The sequence below is a fragment of the Pempheris klunzingeri genome, chromosome 21, assembly GCF_042242105.1.
Source record: "Pempheris klunzingeri isolate RE-2024b chromosome 21, fPemKlu1.hap1, whole genome shotgun sequence".
Classification (NCBI taxonomy): Eukaryota; Metazoa; Chordata; class Actinopteri; order Acropomatiformes; family Pempheridae; genus Pempheris; species Pempheris klunzingeri.
This window is the reverse complement of record NC_092032.1, coordinates 11,161,102-11,183,302: the sequence shown is the minus strand read 5'-3', so window position 1 is coordinate 11,183,302 and position 22,201 is coordinate 11,161,102. Positions and strand designations below refer to the sequence as shown.

General features: G+C 41.9%; 2 protein-coding genes across 3 annotated transcripts; both read right to left on the bottom strand.

Moving 5' to 3' along the window:
• Positions 1–2,060: 2,060 nt before the first annotated feature.
• LOC139221319 (musculin) lies at positions 2,061–2,700 on the bottom strand. The gene is made up of 2 exons (XM_070853257.1): positions 2,293–2,700; positions 2,061–2,144 (listed from the first exon to the last, which is right to left on the bottom strand). Exons 1-2 carry the CDS (start codon positions 2,698–2,700, stop codon positions 2,061–2,063), a joined length of 492 nt encoding a protein of 163 aa, XP_070709358.1.
• Positions 2,701–5,399: 2,699 nt separating this feature from the next.
• Positions 5,400–20,903, bottom strand: LOC139220986 (transient receptor potential cation channel subfamily A member 1-like). 2 transcript variants are annotated; one of them, XM_070852878.1, is made up of 27 exons: positions 20,787–20,903; positions 20,128–20,290; positions 19,749–19,924; positions 18,999–19,106; positions 18,683–18,791; positions 18,099–18,244; positions 17,197–17,333; positions 15,744–15,792; positions 13,888–13,987; positions 13,690–13,790; positions 12,970–13,145; positions 11,565–11,729; positions 11,276–11,390; positions 10,876–11,042; positions 10,462–10,552; positions 10,232–10,291; positions 10,032–10,130; positions 8,804–8,874; positions 8,468–8,624; positions 8,195–8,284; positions 7,739–7,908; positions 7,511–7,640; positions 7,159–7,341; positions 6,952–7,020; positions 6,616–6,717; positions 6,398–6,516; positions 5,400–6,054 (listed from the first exon to the last, which is right to left on the bottom strand). In XM_070852878.1, the coding sequence occupies exons 1-27, from the start codon at positions 20,880–20,882 to the stop codon at positions 5,841–5,843; spliced, it is 3,363 nt and encodes a 1,120-aa protein (XP_070708979.1). In that variant the 5' UTR covers positions 20,883–20,903; the 3' UTR covers positions 5,400–5,840. The 2 variants fall into 2 exon arrangements, with proteins under 2 accessions (XP_070708979.1, XP_070708980.1); XM_070852879.1 differs by lacking the exons at positions 5,400–6,054; positions 6,398–6,516; positions 6,616–6,717; positions 6,952–7,020 and having other exon boundaries at positions 7,209–7,337.
• Positions 20,904–22,201: the final 1,298 nt, after the last annotated feature.

The window sequence follows — 22,201 nt, the reverse complement described above, 5'->3', positions numbered from 1 at the left end:
ATCCAAAGTTTTGTACATCGTTATGACTTCTGACGGTTTTCCTCTGCTCAGCTGAATGTGTGCTCTGTGTACTGAGTACTGTGATGTTGCTGTTCTCTGTTCACCTTCCTCACCACTAGATGCCACTCATGTAACATCACAAACTGCATGTGCTTCACTGAAACTTGCCACAGCAGCACATTTTCATTTTAGCAGCAGTGTCTTTGTTGCTCCAGCCAGCATTGGCATAAATTATCACAAACTATTTGTGTTGGTTTAATTGTGAAACACGGAAGCTTCCCTCCCAGAGAACTGAGATCAGCTCAGTGCTGGTAAGCCAGTCCCAAACACCATCATTTTGTTGACATGTCGTGCTTTGATTAATAGCATCTCATTTTCAGTGCAGTCAAGATGCGCGTTGGACATTTATAAGTTGCTTTCCCTCGGTGTCACATTTGCAGTTGATGGTGCGAGGACGGAGGCAGACTGAGTGTGAGAAGGCAGCTCATTAGCTGTCCGGGTCCAGCAGAGTGGTTGCTTTCTCCCAGGAGAGCAGTTCAGAGTTGTGGGAAACTCACCAACACGCCAACAGCTGCGACTCTGCATGAACCTGATGAAAACTCTTCCTTTTTCTCCTCTCTTCGCCTCTTTCTTCATCTCAAGCACTTAGTCAGTCTGAGCCACCAGACAGCCCTGGGCCTGGATCCCCATCCATCTGTACCCACATCATTTTTGGGGTTTAACTGAATAAAAGGGCTCATAGATCAAGAGATCACTGTCACCCCGTCTCTCTCTGTCAACTAACTGTAGATGTTTATGAGCATGTGTGCAGGTTTGGCAGCGAATGTGTTTTAAGAGGCGAGGGAGGGTGGGGGTCTGGGGGAGGTGGTCTGGCTCTGTGAGTGAGCTTCTGCTTCTTCCTGAACTTTTGACCAATGCTTTGTGAGGTTTTTTGTTTTGACTGAAAAATGAACAAATGCATTCTGATCTGGTCTGATGACACGGCCGAAGACCTCTGGAGTCCCGCTGCCAGATAAAGAGCTATGACCTAAAAACTTGATGGTGTGTATGGTGGGCTGAGTTTTGTCCTCTGAACAAGCTTCATGGCAAAGACACAGCTGCGTGTTCATTGTGTCAGACTCCATTATTCAACAGGGAAAAAGTAATAAAAAATGCATAAAAGTCTGCCCAGACACATGTGCTGCAGTACATCATGTGTCCACTGCTTTGTGACTATTTGGAAGTTTATTATGTGGAAGCTGATTGATAAAAATGAACCAATCTGATGAAATATCAGTTTCTATGACTTAACAAATGCACGTTTAGTGTTTGGCTACATGCACAAATTACACAAATATCAGCTGTTTTTTTTTATTTGCTTTTAACTTCATATGAGTGCTGCAGCTGCTGAACACAACTAGTTTCAATAGGTGCAATAAACACACAATGAGATGCTGCTAAAACACTGTGGGAATTATCATGGTTTTTGATCTGATTAAACACAAAGAGAGAAGACAACCATTCCTGGCAAAATTTAATCTGAAATGCACAAATATTAAACACACCACAAACAAAAATAAATACTGTATATCTGCAGCTGCACATTTTGGTGATGGTGATTTTGATATAGTCACATGAAAGTAGCAAAACAGACATTTTGAGTTTGTGAAATAAACGCTAAGAGCTGCCAAACACACCTGAATCTATACAGATTAAAAAAAACAAACTAGACCAAACTAGTTTCCAGGCTGAGCTTCCCAAACTGTTTTGTACAAATGTAAGATTTTGTGATCAACCATAATATTTGTAACACTGTCAATAAAATGACAGTGTCAAGATGTCAATCCATTCTAAATGAGCTTACACACAGTGTAAACATGCACACAAGAGAATATATGTGAAAACAAACTACTATCTTTATTGTTCTTACTGACATGACACAGTACATTAAAGGTGGAGTTGAGTTCAAAGTCATTGTTAAGGTCGTACAGGGAGCCTCAAAAGGGGGACTGGATATGAGGGGGTCAACATTTTCTACTGTCTGCAGGTTCCGGGAGAAGAGGTTGGTGTTTGAGTGAGTCCTACGCTGTTGCTCCACATAGTCTCACAGTGGATGAGATGTCTTGGCTGTCCTCTGACCGCCCTGTCATCATAAATGGCCAGGTCTGTTAAAGCAGAATACAACAGGTAAAGAAACAATTTCGGCACATTAGGAAGTCACTATATAAATGAAAGTTGTTGAAGTGATCTCTTAAAAGTGCATGCTGAGATGTTTCACTTTAAAGCTCGTTTCGCAAAGTTAGATCTTCGTACCAGATTGACTGGGTGCGCAAAGCGGTTCTCGAACCGGTCGTCCTGCAGGAGCTGTCTCAGGTGGGAGATGTAGCTCGAAGCGAGTCGAAGCGTGTCCAATTTGGACAGTTTGGTGTCCGCTGGTACCCACGGCAGGCTGGTTTTCAGTCTGGAGAAGGCTTTGCTCAGCACTCTCATCCGCGCCCTCTCCCTGGCGTTGGCCGCGTTTCTCTGCGACTGCCGCGCGTCCTTCTGGTGCGTCTTGGAGAGTCTGCGCTCATGCTTCATCCTCCCCTCCTCAGCGTCATCCTCCAGCTCCTCATCCGAATACCGGTTAGGACTGTAGAAGGCGATCTTCCGTGCAGTGGCAGTCCTCCTGTGACATGTCTCATAGTCCTCAGCATCACTTGCAGCAGAGCCAGTGGACATGGCTGCTCCACCTGTGCCTTGGAGGCGGACACCACTGACACTTTAGGGACAGCAGTGAATGAAGATCTGGATTCTCGGCTGGAGGAGATTTTAGTAAACGACAGGAGGTTGGAAGACAGCAGACTGTCACCTCTTCTTAAATTCCCATTTGGTTACTCTACAACTTATTTTGCCCTGAAATGTCAGCACTTGACAGCGCTACTACCAACTGCTTGAGGTCAAGTCTGAAAATTGCAGCTCAGTCTAAAACTGAAACATGCCTCCTTGCTTAGTTACCCCTCTAATTTAAGTGTCCAGGACTTGGCATCTGTACAGTTTTTTTTCTCCTCCCCTTTTTCTCCAAGCCACTATGACCTCAGTCAGACCACAACTCTGTCTCCTTGTGTTTACTGTTAAAGAATTAAGCTGCTCTTCTGCAACTTGATGATTACACCAAACCCTGTAAATGAATGGTTTACTGTTAGTAAATCTAGTGGAAGGTGTAAAGACATTGTAAAATGATGGGTGGGGTGTCAGAAGATTATTTATTTTCGTGAAACAGAGATAAACCCTCTAGCAAATTGTATTACAGGAGGACACCATCTCCCAATACACATAACCCATTGCACTATTTCAAAAAGCACATATACAATAAAACATTTCCTTAGTTTGTCAGTTCCACAGATGTGTTTTGGTAATAGAAATGTCTTGAGGACCTTATCAAAAGTGTCTAATCCTTTGCTGGTTTCACAGAGGGATTGGGTTTCTGCAGATGGAGCAGCCTTTCACACGCAGTCTGCGTGCAGCAGCCCCAGCTGTTATCGGTTCCCATGACATCTGGACCGTTGGCATGACAAGGGTGTGGCAGAGGCGGGGAGGCACCATCTTCATTCTCATAGTTTCACAAACACATTTTTTTTTTTACTGTGTGTCTTGGACACTTTCACATTTGTTTTGTGTCCTCCAACCATCCCTGAGAGCATCTACTGATAGAGTTGCAAAAGGTTGCAAATTTTATTATAGAGCTAAGACAAGGAGAAAGAGAAGAAGAGACTGGGATCGCTTCAGGCCTATGAAGGATTGCAAAATGTGTTCGCAGAGATACCGAAGTGGCTGGAAAGTTTCTGAGAGAAAAGTATCTTTTGTACTAAACTCTATCCTTCAGACAGAGTATTGTTGTCTGTGAGATATGGAAACATCACAAACTAAAATACAGTGAGGACATTGAACACTATGTTCAAAAAATGCAAGTCAAACTTTGGGGAAAACTGAAAGAAGCTTGGAGCTGTATGAGCACATTCTCTGACTAAATGGAAGACTCTGTATCTATATAGTACTTACAGGAACCTCCTTTTACTTTCTCAAGCTAGTCCCAGAAAATCCCAGGTCCCTGACAGCATTTACTTCACATAATATGTGTGAAATTTTGATTTTTTTTATGACAATAGTGAGACTCTGCCAAGAATTACCTAACTGCAGCTGAGATGCATGCTTGATTTTGGTCTTTGCCCATGCCAGTGTCACAAAAGGAGAATTACTGTAGTCTGAATGTTTTACTGCACTCCAACAGTTCCCAGGATGGCGTATGATTTATTCAAGCATGCTGACTCAAACTCCACCTTCTTAAACTACTAAATACATTCAACCTTTCAAAATGTGTTATTCTTGTTTATTTCCTGCTTGTAATGATGTTTCAATTCCATTTAGTGCCAAAATGCAAGCTGCTGTGATTTTGAAGTGTTCTGTGGTTTTCCACTACTCAGATTTCCCTCATTCACGGACCAAGAATGCTCCCTAATCCGAGGGAACATCCCCATCTTTCCCACAATCCCCCTCTTCCATGGAATTTTCACAAGAAGACCTGACATCAGCTGGACCTTGGAGGCTCTTAGCTTATCCTTGGATGTGTCATGAGGTTGAGATATTAAGTTCCACTTGTGCTGGTACAACAGTCAGAGCTTCAGGCAGGCTGCCATCTCATCCCCCTGTCACTGCATCCGTCAGCGAGGTGGACGGCCTGACTGACATACTTAAAGCTGCAAGCTAAGGGATTCTGCTGCTGGATTTACTTCACTTTTTATGGGCTGTCATCTTTTTTTTTTTTTTGCATAACACAGAAAGTTATTAGCTATGTGACACATATTTCAACCTGCTGCTCCATTCACTGTCAACAAGAAGCAGGCTGAGATAAAACAAGGGAGCTCATTAGTAATTCTGTAGATGTAGTTCCTCAAGTAAAAGCACAAAATATTGTCCAAAACATCAGCGTAATTGATGGTTACATGGTTATTGTATTTGCCCTGGGAATAATTAAATTCAGGGCCAACAGTAATAAATATCACTTGAAAGATGACTTGAGGTCAGAGCTAGCATTTGTCTATCAGCAAAGACTTTCAGGGGCAGTGACCTCTATCGGGGCCCTCAGCTCGAGAAGCAAAGGGACAGGTGCAAGCTCATGATGTCAGAGGCCTTTCTCTCTCAGCCTTCAATGATTCCCATAATCAGTACATCAGTACAACATTCAGAGGCAATAATTTATTAACCATTGTTGAGTTTTGGAGGTTTTTCTATTATTGTGTTGTGCACAGAGGAAATACATACATTTGATGAAAAGTGAGGAATTTGTTTTTGTCCTTCAAGATCGTGGGCATGTTTAATGATGGGATGAGATAAAAGCAGAGATGAAACATCATATTTGAGATAACAGAACACATGTGACATATAGAGACTAAAGCTACACAGAAATAGCTACTGTGTGTGTTATAGAAGTATGACAACACTGCATGCATGCACCAGAAAATCACTAACATTCAATATTATCCGTGGGTCTGTGGTGCCATACTGGACAAGAAATGTTACTGTGTCAGCCTACAATGAAATATTTTTAAAAACCACTAATGCTGTAGATTACCTATGCAGCAGCACTCACTATTAAACGGCACAATCGTTAAAACATCCTAATTAAGAGCACTTAATTAAATGACCTGTTACAACATACAGTATGTGTGCAGTGAATAATAGAGCTAAATGTCAGTATAATAAATTACATTGCGCAGTAGTCATATATTTACACATGTCAGGCTGTTATAATGTAGTGATAATTTACTGAGTAAAATTGTATAGTTGTTGCTGTTAAGGTGTTTTATGCGTCTCATTCACTGTCATTTTCTTTTGCTCTCGATGGCCTTCATCAGTGGGACCCACCGGGACACGGTGCCACCTCTCGGCTTAGCCTGACTCAGGCTCGGCCACATGCTGCCTCTGATGTTCACGGGACCGTCACTCTCGTCGGCCTCTGAGCTGATCTCCATCTTCTGGATGATGAGCTTCAGGAGGTTGTGCTGCTTCTCCAGCATGCTCGACATCTCCTTCATCCTGAATGGGAAAACATCAGCTCCTGTGGCTCAGTGACAGACGGCATGTAAAGGCGAGTAGATTCATAGTTTGATACTGCTGAGCAGTTCCATGTGCTTATTACAGGGAGGAGTACAGTGAGTCACATCTTTCTGTGACCTGGTCACAGGCTTTATTTTTTTGTCACCACTGGGTGCTGCTCATGCATCAAAAACTACAATTAAATGTTTTATAGACCACTGCTGTTGCATTCTTCATGGTAGATCATTTTATTGAAGTAATTCCATTATCTCATTAGTGAGCGTAGTTTTATGATTCAGAGGAAGAGAAAACGAAAATCTCATGTGATTAGCATGTGCTTTACCTGTTCTTCTGCTTTTTGAGCTCACTCTCTACGAAAGTGCAGCTCTGTGATTTGACCTGCAGACGATTCCAGACTTCATTTGTCTCGTCTTGTCCTACAAATAACTGCCTTATGTAGTGCTGTCAACAAAAGGATTAAGAAAGGGAAGTAGCTTAATTTGTAGCAAAGGCAGCATCGGTATGTTGTATAATCTATCTATTTTGAAGTATTGAGCATACCGTGGAGCACTTGCGATTCGGGTAGATGGTGATGGATGGTTTGTCGACTCGTTTCATAAACCAGTAAGGCAACTTGTCTTCCAGAGCGGTGTGGAGCTCAATCTGGGGCCCAGAAATTCAGATTGTCAATCAGAGGGGCAGTTTTTAGAGAGGAACCGCTTATTAACAAGCTTTGTTCGGCTCAAAGGTTATATGTTCTCAAGCTAAACAAATATCATTCATTTTGTTATGTAAAATAAGGACAATGATAAAGTATGTAATGTCTTCTATGCTCTGAAAATGCAACATACATGTAACAAAATGCTCCTGTAACAGACAAGCTACTTCCATACACACCTGCATGCCTATTCTTTTTAGGGCAGCATTTCTTTGGACTTCGGCGATGTCTCCAACTGCTAAACCAATCTACAAAAACAAATGACATCCAGGGCATTTGTTCAGCAAATTAAAAATATCAAGCAGTAGCTTTTAGGTGAGAAGTACTATATATGCCTTTAAGAAGTCGAGGAAAATGGGCACAACAGGCTGTCAGAGTGTACTTACCATCAGGTTCACCAGCAGTATAGGCATGAGCAGAACAAACTGCACAAAAATTAAATAAGTCAGGAGACCAAAAGGAAGCTCTTGCTTCAGATAAGCGTCCAGGAAATTATTTTGGTAGTTCAGTTCCCCGACCATCATCACAAAGGTTTGCATCACTGAGAGCGGCACGCTGTGAAACTCTTTCTAGGGGTAACAAAGAATGGCAATCAGAGTTAGATACTCCAGCACTTGAATACTGATAATCATCAGTATGTTGTTCTTTCTGTCACTTTGAGTTGTAAGACACAATGAAGCCTATAGAGCCCACTTTAAAGGCTTTAAAGGCTCACTCAATTTTGATTATTTCTCCTACCTGGTTGAGCATCAGCGCATAGAACGCCAAGCTGAATGCTAACATCAGGTACAAGAACAGCATGACAATACGGACCAGTGTCCTCATGATCTCCCAAAACATCACAACATAGATGCCAACACCCTCAAACCTGGAGAAACCAGAGATTGATTATACCATTGTGTGGCATCTACACTGTAAAATATACATTATGTTGACAAGGCACAATGAAGTCAGAGTGAACGGTACCTCTGCAGATAAAGGAGGAATCCAATCCAGGAGTTTAACACCGCTAATGCCCCTGCTTGCCAGTGTAAAGACCCCTCTGCATTGAGCATGAAGGGAATGATGAACAGGAGAGAGAGGACGGCTGAAAACCAGTCACACTGGTTGGAATAATCCTTGAAGTAATTCCAGCGCTTTCAAAGGAAAAGAAAAGACAAATTAACGCACAACACTTCAACTGTATATTACTGATCAAGTGATGTGAGGGTAGGGGTGTTTCTTGTAGTTATAATCAAAATGAGAGAGGTGAAGTGTGGAGGTGACATTCTGACTGTGGTCATACTGCGATCCTGCAAAGTCTAAATTGGATCTAAATCTCGTCCATCACACCTGCTTGCCGCTGTGTGGCTGCAAAGCTGGTGCTGAATGGATTTATGAGCACATGCTTCATGTGAGGTAATGACACTTGTGTAACAGTACCTGTTGTGAAATCTGCACCACTTCCTTCCCTACGGCGTAGACATTCATGACCAAGACCATCACCATACAGATGGACAAGAGCAGACTTTGCTAGGGTATAAGGAACATTGAGATTAATTTAAGATTAGGGAGATATTATAATAATGACAAATGTTCATTAATTGGTAGCTGTGCTAAGTAGGTATTTCAGTTATTTTGAAATTCCATCGATGCTGACGAAGCTGAAGCCGAAGCTTCAACTTATTGAATGCTGATCATCACAGTCATCGGTACCTCAATGAAAGATATAGGCACCATCATGATAGTGTGCTCGCCCGAGTCTGTGGTGTTCATAGTGGGCCTCAGAGTCACTATGAGATGAGTCAGGGGCAGCAGGCCTAACAGGTAGCAAAACATGTTGAGTGTATGAGCTGTGCTCCCATACGCAAGCCTGCACATTAAAACAAAGAAGGAAAGAGAACAGTTTTTACATTTGAGGACTGGACATTCAGATTGAATAAAGCATTGGTGCGTTTAGCAGCGCAAATAATCTTTCTTGCAACCTGATTGGTAGACGCAACAAATCAGAATGAGAAATATCACTGAGGGGTTAAAATCATGAATACACACCACTTCATCGCCAGGTACTTTTTGCAGACAGGGTGGTTGAGGAGTTCAATGCGGTTGTACTGCACCATTGCCTGCAGAAAGGGCAACAGAAAAACCATTATATACATTATACATATTAAAAGAGTGTGGTTGCTGTGTCAATGGCTCTATGGCAAAGAATACACAATGTACCTTTAGTTCAACAATCTGTAATTTAATAGCCCTCTAAGAGCCAATGATCCCTCTCCTAATACATCCACTGATGACAGCTAATAGCAATGCATGATAAGAGGTATTGACCGCTAAGGTGGCCAACAGGAATGGAGAAATCAGTGGCAATCAATCAGAACACATTTCATTGCTTGTATATAACATGTATATCCAACATGGTAGCATTAACAGGAGGAGAGCAGCAGGATCAAGGAGGTCAGATGGAAAGGCTGACCCAGAGTCTGCACCGTGCAGTGGGATGCAACGTTATTCAAGTTGACTTGGCTTCCAACATTAACCGCTCTCCATGCTAGAGATTGCTAACCTGCCACTCCCAGGCCTCTCAGTTCAATTCAATCCAATTGTTTTATTATCATATGTCAGATTAAAAAAAAAGTTTCACCGCACAATGAAATTCTTGCTTTGCCCTTTATCCTTCAATGCCGCTTCAGGATAAAAAATAAAAAAAAAAAGATAAATAGATAAATAGAAAAAGAAAGGAGATAAATAATCAGTAGCTGTACAGTGCACACACACAAGATTAAAAAATATGTTCAAGAAGAAAAATGATATACAAATTCAAGTTGTTGTTGTTGTCCCTTTTCTGGCTGCTCCCTTCCGGGGTCGCCACAGCGGATGATCCGCTTGTAGATTTTGGCGTTAGTTTTTTACACCAGATGCCCTTCCTGATGCAACCCTCACCCATTTTTGGTAGCCGGGACTGGGAGGGAGCAGAACCCAGGTTCCCCAGGCCGATGGCAGGCGCAATTATCCACTGCGCTACCGGCCGGGTGACATACAAATTCAAGTAATATATACAATATAAACAATTCAAGTAATCTTTGAATTGTTTATACAGGCAAAGACAGAGGGCCTCTGGTATGACAGCTGCAGGAATATGTTCTTTTGTAACTTTTCAAGGAAACAAGAGGAATCAAAATCTGAGGACAGAAGTAGGAGCCTGTCAATCATGGGAGAGAGAGATTATTTGCAATCTGCTGCAGGAGAATCATATTTGAGAATAAAAATGATTGCTTACATTGAGCGCAGCCAGTGGGCGAACTCTCATCTTGTCGGATTTGTCAGTTAACTTCTGCACTGCAAGGGGAGCTTGGAGCCATGTGAAATTGTATTCAATCTAAACAACAGAAGATTTTTTTTTTATTTGATACTGTTTGATGCAATATTACTTGATAGACCACTGTGGTGTTTTGATTGTTCAACTTGTAGCTTAATTACATTGTAGTCAGGACTGTTGTGATCGTCATCAGATTCGACCACACATCGGTCCAGTAGGTGCTGTTGAAGAAAGCAGAAAAACACAGTGAATCCAGGGGCAACATTACAAAAAAAAAAAAGCAATGCTCAATTAGAACTGTGTGTAAACAGCAAACTGCAGAAAAGTTCTGATGAATATTACTGTGCACACAGATTTATGATACGCATGTTTTTTCTCTGCCAGTGGGAACCTTGTAGGTCTCGGGAAGAAACTCAATCATGTGTAGTATGGGACTTCTCTGGCTGGAGCCGGGTGTGAACTTTATCAAAGCGTCAGAACATCTGGAAGAAGATAAACTTTAAGTAATCTTAAAGGCAAAACAATATGTGCAGAATTTAAACATTTGGGGTTTTGGTGCCACCCGGTGGTAGTTTTCAAAAACAAATTGTGGCAAACAGCTATCCACACAAATACTCCCATAATTTGAATGAAGGGTTGATGTTTTGGGGATACTTGGTCTTCATAGGACCACATTGAAATCCTGGATAAATGTGCAGTTTACAAATGCAGCACACAAAACCACCTGCAATATAAATGCGGTTTTACGCTAAGCTTCTAACTTTATCTTTTCTCAACCGAAGAGACACTTGCGTTAATAACATACCTGTCGCTGTCAATTACAGCGTTGACCACATCTTTCCTCCCATTTTGCAGAGCTTCATGGAGGAACGACGTGTCATTCTTGTTTAAGATGATCTCTGCTCCCAGAGACAGCAAGAGCCTGACTGCAGCCACATGTCCCTCTCTCGCTGCAATGTGCATTGCAGTGCTCTGGTATATCAATACAAGAGGGGACAGTACTCTCGATTTATTATAGAACAGTGATGTCTGTGTTGGTATTGGTGATTATTAGGGGACCAATGTCTGGAAAACAACTGAATATATACAGAGTTTCTTTAACATACTCGTGAACTGCAAAAATAAGCCTGTAGTTTCCTAACAGTCATCAGAAAACGGTTTAAAATTTATTTGGATAATGTTGGACTTAGTAAATTAATTCATACCCCATCCTCATCTGTTTTATCCAGTAATTTGGGATTGGCTGACAGGAGAATGTCCATAGTTTGTGTGTATCCTGAAGATGCAGCGTGGTGCAGACAAGTCCAGCCCTTGTAATCACTGTAAATAAAACATACTCAATTAATAGGAATTAGTGATTAGTACAAAAATAGTTTGCAGGTTTGTTTACTGTAAATCAGAACCACAGCAAAACAGTGCACAGGTGATAGAGCAGGACACCATGTTTGTATGTTTTTCTGCATGGCCATGTTTCCTCTATATGCACATGTTTACCTGTGAAAGAGAGCTCCTTTACGCAGCAGCAGCTGAACCACCTTGGTGTGCCCCTCTTTTGAAGCCAAATGAAGTGGTGTCAGGCCTCGCTCGTCACCTTCATTCAGCAGACGAGAGTCTGTGATGGTCTCCAATAATCTCTGGCATGTGTTGATGCGTCCATACCTTAAAGAAGAGAGGGATGAGAAGAAGGAGCGTTACTCACTGTGATGATCTGTTGATCTCTGATATGGAAACAGCACAGCACAGCCACAAGCCGGGCGCTGCTGCAGCACGGTTCAGCTTGGCGATCGAGTATCTTGCTCAAAGACACTTTAGACAGCTGTTACAGGGCTTGAACCTGTAGGTATGTAGGTAAAAAGTGTTGGGAAGTGTTAATGACTAATTGTGCTGCAAACTGCAAGAAGACAAACACAAGTGACACATTGGCCTGCGCTATGATCTCTCTTTGTCTCCAAACCTTTTAAGAGGGTCAGGAGCACTTTGTTTGAGTGTAGTGAGACTAGTGGGGAAAGAAATGAGGTGTCTACAAGAGTTAAAGTATGATATCATAGCATGGCCTTCATTTGCCCTCTGGCTCTAATGAAAAAGGTGTACATGAAGGAAAAATCAATAACTGTAATGTTGAATGTCTGCTCATTTCACACTATTAGTAACATTTCTTTACATGTGCTTCACTAATTGAATTCTATTCTTGTGTCAGTCCTTCTGGGTCACTGTAAAGGTATGTCACGGCAATTAATCATCAAAAGGTTTCCGAGCACAAAAATTGCTCACTGAAATTACAGTGAGGTAAGAGTTTTAAACGTGGGCACATGGTTCATTTTTCATCTGACCACTGTTTTTCAATTACAGAGATAAAAGTCTGGGCTTTTGGAGGATTGTAAGTCAATGTCCTCTGAAGAGCCATTTTTGATTAATGTTTTAAACTCTTGTGGAATCTGTGATCAATACACAACAGTTGTTATAGAGTAACTAGAGGACCAATGTCAAAATGGGATCTTAGGCTGCCTGTGAAGCTGGAACTTCGAAGACAAAGAAAGTTTGTTGCTACCTTTTCTTCCTAATGATAAAGCCATTTTGCAAAACAAATAATGTAATCATGAAATTACTCTGGAGTTTCAAAAGTTATATCGTGGGATGCATTGTTGAGGGTGTGAATATCACAGCTTTTCTGCAAATTGAATGTTGCAGCATTAAAATAGCATAGCAGAACCAATATAGAAGGGGCAGAGTATATACACTGCATCCCACACTGGTCAATGTCAACAAGCAGTGACACTGCTGGAACTTCTTTGATCGAATATGCAAAGTTTGACCAACTTTAAGTGATAATCAGGTCGAATTAGAATTATTTAGTTCGATGGTATAGAAAGTCGTGCCCTCTGGGACCAATCGGACTCACTGAGCAGCAAAGTGCAGAGCAGATTTCTTGTCCTTGGACTTGCATGCGAGGCCAACCTGCCCCGAGAGGCCCAGCATGTTCTTCACTGAGTCATGGATACCCAGTCTGCAGGCGTAGTGGAGTGGGGTGCAGCCCTCATTATCCTCACAGCTCAGCAATGCCTTAACACTGTTACACTAAAATTAGACACATTAGAAACACATTTATTTTATAATGTACGATACTATATGTATTGCAAAGTAGTAGGAGTAGTATGAAGCACAAAAGACAAAGAAGAAAAAAAGAATTAAGTATGCTGCAGCAGTCATGCAGAATAAAGGGCACACATTATATAACTTCTACCATGGCTATAGTTATACACATACATAGACACCCACACACAAAAACACTGATATTATGTAAATGATAATGTAGTGTAATAAAATTTGAGCACAGATACAGACAAATCCCTTCCCCACTGTAAATACCAGCCGTCCTCTGTGGCTCATTTCGAAGTCATCGTTGTAGCTTTATGTAAAGCTCACAGTGTTATAAAGGATCGTCGGGGTTAGTGAGAGTTTAATGAACTTCATCAGCTGGCCATGAATGCACGCTGTGAGGCTCAAGGCAAATTGATCAAGGGCAGTGTGGTAATTAAATTACAATCTTAATGGCATCTTTGTCCAAGCTGCATACGGTGCATTTGATGACTCATAAACAGGCAACATGAATTGAGGGTACCTGCAGTACTTCTTCAGGGAGGTTTTTCAGACCCTTAGGCTGTAGAATGGCCAGGTGAAGGAAGTTACAGCCACATTTGTCTTTCATGTTCACATTTGCTCCTAAAAGGTATAGACACATGCATGACTGGGCACAACCTGCATTATCAGGCATGTTTATGAATAATATGAGCATTGCTGGCACAGAACAGTAGCTCACCTTTGGCCAGTAGCAGGGCCACAGTTCTCCATGCTCCACAGCTTGTAGCCAGCAGTAACGGAGAGTTTCCTTTACAATCAATACCATTAAGGTCTGCACCCTGAGGAGAGAATGCACTAAAAGCTTTACATTAGCTCATTAATTACCACATTAATTCTAACACACACTGCTGTAATTATTGCAAACAATGGAGGCCACGGGAAAATTAGCATCCGCATTACATGCTACACTGCATTTCACATTTTTGTTCAGCTGAAGCAGAGTTTGCATGAAGAGAGAGTTGTGCATTGTGCTTTGCTGTGCAAAACAGGAGGAGGGAGCTATTTTGCACAGCACCATGGGAGGCAAATCAGAAAAAAATATCAGGTGATCCATTTTCAGTGTGATCTAAATCTCACCTATGTTTATAGGTGTCCAAACCAATTTTCATTGGCCCGCAGGAAATTGTAAAAATGTATTGTAATACGGCCCACACATGGAACCTGCGCTGGACTGTATTGTACTTCTTAGTCTCACCACTAGGTGGAGTAACGGTCTTGAACGAGGCAGATTCTCTATAAAATGAGTAATAGAAGAAGAGATTTGCTACAGGTGACCCAAAACGGCGGAATTAAAGAAACGTAAGAGAGCAAATTAGTGTAGAAAGTTTCAGACGCGGTGTGCGATGAGAGCACAGCTAATAACTAATGAAGATCAGTATTACATTATGGAGGAGCTGCTTGATGTTAGCAGTCTAAGGAGCACCACGACTGGTGAGGATGTTTTTGAAGCTGTGCCAGATGCAGTTGGCATGATGGGACTTAAATGGGACGAGCTGTGTGGAGGTACAACTGATGGGGCTCCAGCTGGGATAGGTGAGCACAAAGGAATGGCCTCTACGGTGTCCGCCGAGGGGCAAGAAAGTGGAGGTAAGGCTGTTAATTCGAGCACCAGGGCTCTAGCACAGACTATTTCAGGCTTCCCTCTCTGATGCTGGTGCTGGTGCTGGGGGGGCGGGGGGCGCTGGTTAAGTCGTGGCTCTGTGCTGCAGCGGTTTTATTCCCTGAGATCAGAAATGGACTAGTTTTGAAGAGAGAAGGACCTCTTCATGAGCTCAGTGACCCTCTCTGGTTGGCATGTTTAATGGATCTCACTGATCACCTTAACACACTGAATTAGAGCCTACAAGGCAAAGACCAGCTTGTACCGCAACTAATAAATGAAAGCCCACTAATGGAAAGGCTGTTTTTTTTCTTGAATCATATTCAGTTATCAAGCAGAACATTTGATTGATTTTGCCAACTTTAATCCACTAGAGGTGATATACATCACCTCTAGTGGATTAAAGTGTAGCTCACTTCTAGTGAGTGGCCCAGCCCTTTGGATGTTTTTCTGTATGTGGCCCTCAGTGAAAAAAGTTTGGACACCCCTGGTGTAGACCATGTCATCGTTTCAAAGATTAAGACGCTCTTTGTTTATTTCCGGTTGCAGTGTTGACAGGAGATAAACTAAGACCCCTGCTTTTTCCTAGCAACACAGTTCTGTTAAAACGGCCTATGAAGTGCGACAGATGGTCTACAAGCAGTGGGTAGGACTTTTAACATTTACTAAGCCAAGAGGTGTGTTTAATATTGCAAATATTGTTTACTAGTGGCAACGGTGACATACATAGTCAAATGGCTAAATGACCCAATAATTAAATGAAATCCAGTAAAGACGGCCATAAGCTCTCATGTTGATTTGCCCTTTAATTTGCACAGCTGAAATTGATAACACAGTTCCTCGCATTCAAGGTGGGAATGTCCTGTGTATAACAGCTGTGGGGTCTGTGTCTGTGTATGTATGTGTGTGTGTGTGTGTGTGTGTGTCTTATTTACCAAAGAAATGAGGTATTCTGCCAGCTCTGCGTGGTCAAATATTGTAGCCCTGGAAAAGTAAACACAGTTGTTGTAAACCAACCACCCAACACATGAGTTTTTGATTTAAGGTCTTACTTATATTGTCAGATGTCGAATGAGGACAGTCTAATTCTAATTCTGCCTTGGAAAAGCATGATATAACCACCAGATTTCCTCTCGTGGTTACATTTTTTATCTCCTGGATTGTCTCTCTTCAGTGAGCATTCTGAGTATTCTGGTGTCATTCTGCATCAAACGGAGGAAATATGTTTCCACGACTGAATGATGGTCTGCAAAGATTCGATAATCCGGAAATCTAAAATCCACAGATGATGCTATGGCTGGGGAAAGACAGGAGCATGGCTATTGTGTTTTAGAGGTCATGTGTATTTTAAAACAGATTACAGCAATGACATCAGAAGAATAGAAAAAAATGTAGAGTAAGGACTTTTCTTGCCAGATGTTAAAAATGGTAAACAGGGTTACATATCCTCACAAAGATCATCCTGCCTTCCCCTGTCCTTGTATCAGGTCTTACTCTGCTGCTGCCTGTGCCAACACAAATAGCTTTTAGATAAAATCAATGTGGGAAGCATATCTTTATTACGTATTGATATTGTTATTGTTGTCTCCAATTAAAAGCTCATTATTCTGCTGCTCATACACAAGGGCTTTATATCTATGTTCGTCTTGTTTGTCTATGTGTTAAAGTGCTAATATTATGCTGATCTTTATGTGGCACGAGACAGCAGTTGAGATAGTAGCCATAGATATAACATATCTACTTAAATGTGATGAACATTTTAAAGGGGCTTTTCTATGATTACTACACATTTTTTTTGAATACTTCTTCTGATAGCAGAAACAAAAAAAACAAAACAAATGAGCATCACCCTGATCGGCTCACTGCGCATTATCCCTTATATAGTTTAACTGAAACAATTTCTATTAATTCATTTTAAACCATACTATACATTTCTGAACATTTGCAAAAACTCAGATAGCATTAGTGCCTGATCACACAAGGAAGTGGGACAGCTATTAATTCACGTCCTTATAACAAGCTTGGTGACGTGCTATTCATGCTTGAGTCGGATCAGATCTCACCAAATAAGACATTATATTCAGCTGCTGCTTAGCTTGTAGCACAAAGACTGGAGACAAGGAGAAATGGCTAGCCTGGTTCTGTCCAAATCCACCATCCAAAATCACTAATTAACACATTATATCTTGTTTGTATAATCCTTTTTTTTAAAAGTGTTTTTATGGGGGATTATGTGCTAAGGATTAACTGTTGATATCACAATAGTGAAGTAGTGAATAGAAATAGTACCATATGTGACAACCTATGATATTGACCTAACCAGATATAAGACCAGCTAAAGAGCATCATCAGTCTGTACCATATTGTGGAGGGACAGGGGAAGCCCACCTGTGCAGAGGGGTCTGACATGCCCCATCAGTTAGGTTGATGATGTCGTCTACTTGGTCAAAGGAACACAGCATCAGTTTGACTACCTCAGTAGCACCCTGGGTGCAGGCCAAATGAAGCGGTGTGGACCTGTCATTCTGGATGGCAACAAACATGGAGTCATTATGAGCAGTGAATAATAAATAAATATGATGAATATGCAGAAGATCCCATGATTATGCCTGCTGCGTTCAGAGACACAGTGACACACTGAGTTAGACAGAGCAGAGCATAAACAGGAGTTCGTATGCCACAGCGACTCTCACATGCGCTCACTTACACGCATACATATTGTACACTTCCCCGGTGTAACATTAGCAAAGTATCTCCCAGACTTGCTGGCTGAACACTGAGGGCTGTAACACAAGCCTTTAATGAGATAACCAGGACTGTCAGGAGGAGGCCAGTGATCGCTCCACTCAGCCTTACTGGGTAAGTGGAGGTAATTTGTATCAATTTAGCCAACCGAAGCTATTACTGTACTCACTATTCCTGCTGTAGCCCTGGCCACTACCTCGGGGCCTGACCTAACAATCACTCCCAGATGGGCGTGATAAGACTGGCGTGCCCTAACACTACAGAGACTGAGACCCTTTAGGGAGGGGAAAATGCTTTACAACTGTAGGCAAATGAGGTCTCGTTTAAAAAACAATGCAAATATGACATAGCATGCAATGGACAGATGGAATATGAATAGCAATATTTGGAGTCTGGAGCTGTTGATATGTTTACGACTGTGATGGCGTGTGGTAGGAAAAACAGTGGTGACAACCAAATGAATGTGTGACCTTCTTGGAAAGCAGTTTAAACCAACTTAGAGATTTGCATGATTTCTTTTTTCTTTTGTTTTGTGATGTCAGTACCTGTTGCTGGTCAATTTTGGCCCCCGTGGCAATGCAGAGACGGATGGCCTCAATATTCCCGCCGCGTACAGCCAGATGGAGGGGGCTGCTCTTGGACTTGTCTAAATAGTTGATGTGGGCTTCAACTTGGTGGCCAAACTCCTCTCCTGCCAGCAAAGAATTAAATCTCAATGTAATGTGTTTTTTTCCCCCTCACTTTAACATTTAGGCTGTTTTTTTAAATGGAGGGAAGTAATGAGCAATTGTGTCCGTTGATGGTGAGCTGACAGCATAAGAATCTGAATACCCATTAATAATCCTGCTGAGCAATCACAGAAATATCATAAATATTTTGTGCCTCGACTAAACCTTCCTTCAACAACACAGGATTTACCAAACAGACCTCCCACTGTGGATAAACACTGTCAGTGTGTGGCATCTGGCCTGTGTACAAAGCAGCACCAGCATTTTTCTAAATGTCTCAGGGGGCTGAGGTGAACTCTGGTGTTATCTATCAGTTTAATGTGCCGCTTGGCCTTGTAAAAACTTTTTCATTATTGTCAGCACTCTCGATTTTTGATGATAGATCACTCCTTTTGTCATACCGGCCTTCAGGATCACTTCCATGGTTTTCGTAGCACCTGCGAAGGCAGCTGCATGGATGGCAAAATGGCCGAGCTTGTTCTGTTGGCAAAGCCGTGCTCCATGCTTTATCTTTGACAGACGGAGAATGGATGGAGAGAAAGACAAACAGAGACAATTCTTTGTCAGAGACAAAGCTGCAGTGGGCTGGCAGTCAATATAAAGAACAGCTATATAATCTGTTCTATACAGCTGGACAGTTACCCCTTCAAGGCTGGAGCAGGTAGACAGTGCAGCTAAATAGATACATGAGTCTGAACACATCACTCTTACACATACCAATATGCTGAGAGCCTCAAAGTTATTGATGGAGCAGGCCAGTATCACCGGGGTGTTCCCAAGGTCTCCCTGCAGATTGCTGTTTGTAGCACTGTAGGACACCAGCAGCTGCAGGGGGCAGAGATGAAAATGTGAAAAACGTTGAGCTTATTCTGTCCTCCACTCCCTTACATATATGTCTGTGTCCTTTATCCTTCACCATACTGCAACTGTGTCAGTTTGTGGACAGCTGCCAGATGCTGTGAGGACGCCGGGACAAGGACTTTCCAAGTAAACGGTTGAGTCAGATTTTGTCAGATGTGTAAACAGTTTTCAGTTGACTTTAGGCTGCAGTGGCTGCTCTGGTTCATGTCCTGTAAAAGACGTGATGTGATAACATGATTGTCTACTCTCCTTTTCTCTTCCTTTTGTTGAAAAGTTTGCAAGTCTACCGTCTTTCTGTAAAGTAGGATGTCGAAATGAGGAGACCAATGGAGTTTTGGGTTTCCGGTTGGTATAATGGGACTATCAGTGCAACTAAAACTAAGTTTGAAAAAGTGAGTCAGTGGTGCAAAAAATGAGTAAAATCCAAAGAAGCAGCAATATCACAATGCACATGAACTTCATTTGGACTTCATTTGAAAATTATTGAGGTGGGACGGGGTGAAGAATCTGCAGTGACCTTGTTATCAATGAGAAAATACAAAAACACTGGAGCAAATTCACTTCATATAAATTGTTATTTCAGCAGGGTACTTTCAGCTTCCTCACCTCCACCAGGCTGTTGTGGTTGTGGCTGACAGCCAGGTGCAGAGGGGACAGGAGGGCCGTGTTGAGGATGTTGGGGTCAGCCCCCAGGTCCAGAAGAGCCCTGCAGCTCTCTGCCTGGTTCCTCTCTGCGGCCCAGTGTAGGGGCACGTTGCCCTGGTCATCACAGCTGTTCAGATCTGCACAGGGACACAAGAGCACATGCAAATACACACACACAAATGCAGTTACATAAAGACATATGTAGATACAGTCGAGGATCAAACACAGTACTCTAACAAACTGCTCTACACAGTAACTTAAAGACAGATGGTGATTCACAATAGACATATTTTACCTGTACTGGAGTGGAACTTATGATCGATGACTGAAGCATGCTTACCCTGTGAGTCTGTGACAGTGCTGATTAATTGGATCAGGGTGACATAGCCCCCTGCGGCAGCGTGATGAAGGGGACTGGCACCACATTCATCTTTCTCGCTCAGGACCTCTGGGCTCTTCTTCACCAGGTTCTCCAAGAGAGCCAGGTCACCCTTCTCAGCCAACTAGATGGTAATGTAGAATGTGAAGTAATGGAAGGAGAAAAAAACATAGACAAGAGACTTTCCATTTGTGTCTCAGATTTCACCACAGATTAATGATAATGATAATTCATATTTTTTATAGGCATTAACAGCAATTAGTGTCTTTTTTTCTGTTGCAGCAGTTGAAGTATGACATAATGTCCATTAGTTTAATGTCCAGGCATCCAAGTTTAGATACTACAACTCATGTAACATTATTAAACAATACTGGAGTTGTCATTAAGTCTTTATTTAGCTCTTCACACTGACTTTCTTTAAGGAATTACTTATCTGGTGTTACATAAACACTCCTCATATTGTAAGTAGAAGAGAAAAACCCTGTTATAAAATGCTTCATTGTAGACATCTGTGCTTAAATATTTCTTGTTTTCTTCCATTATTTGACCTTTAACTATATGAAATACATGTTCTCTATATAAATGCATTTATTTTTTATACAGTTTGGTGCCAACCTCACCTCAAATACATTTAGGCTTGCCAGGGCTGGATCTTCATCCTCTATCACATACGTATAACAGCTGGTCTGTCGGGTCACCTCCCTGCCGAAGTTCATCACTCAATTGACAGTCAACGGAGTGGGTGCCCACATAAAGGGGGACGGCAATGACACGTGTCTAGAGATACACACACGCACACAGTCGCACATATCTGTACTCAGGCAACAACAAAATATTAAAATGGAAAACAAATCCACCATATTTTCATTCAAGTCATATAACTGAGCAGATAAAAGCTGCTCCACAAGCTAGAAGAACATAGAGTGTTATGTGACAGAGAGGGCAGATAACGCCTTAAGCCATCGGCTCCTCTTGCCATGAGGGGATATGGGCACAGATGACTTTGTCTTTACCCGGAAGGGCATTCAGATCCGCCAAGTGTTTAGAGGTTGAAGCCCTTCTGTTGAAGGAAGCAATTATCCTCTTCACAGCTGGGGGGCAGCTTGTTTGAGTCAGTCCCAGGTGTCCTTGGGTGATCCTGGGTGAGCGAGATTGAGAAAGAGCTTGTAATTGTATTGTATGAGGCACTCAGTCATACCAAAGGGCCAAACAACAAATAACATTTTTGGTGAGCAAATTACTATGGAGAATTCTCATTGGAAATCCACTCAACCTTATGCAGCAGCCCTCCTTTAGCGTACACTGTGACTGATCGAGGTTGTTTCTCAGGTCAAAAGAGCAGCTTCGTTTGAGTGGATGGAAGTCATTTTGTGGAAACTTTATTTTGTTTGCATTGCACACTTGATTTACTGTCCATTTCTACTACAGACAAACAATATTGCATGGGTCAGTACACCTGGATGGATGTTCTAACAGGACCTAGCTGCTCCTTTACTGGTTCCTTTAAGATGAGCAGAATGGCTGCAGAAGAGAGATCAATCATTAACCTCTGTGAGCTGTGGTCACCGTGGAAATCAATCTAATTCACTTCTCTTCAACTCTGGGGATTAGTAATGGATTCTTCTGACCAGTAAATAAAGGAAAAGAATAATAAAGAAAAGTGTAGCTCTTACTTGAATATGTGCTCTCTGCTTCGGGAGACTTTACAAGGATTTATCTTGTTTGCACCAATTACAGCATTAGATACACATGTAAGATGAGAGATAAGATAAACCTTATTAATCCCACACTGAGGACATTCACTTGTTAGAGCAGCTCAAAATTCAAAAATAGAGGAAGTACTAATGGAGTGATAGATAAAACAGAGTGTCTATTTGCACCCAGGCGGCAGCCAGATGGCTACCATTTGGCTATTTACACCAGGCCCAGTTACACAATATAAAACCGATAAATTCCCTAGATAAAAGCGGGTGTGATTGCTGACTGGATTTGTGATAGGACTTAGAACCAGTAGAAGAGGCTTCAAATTCAGTAG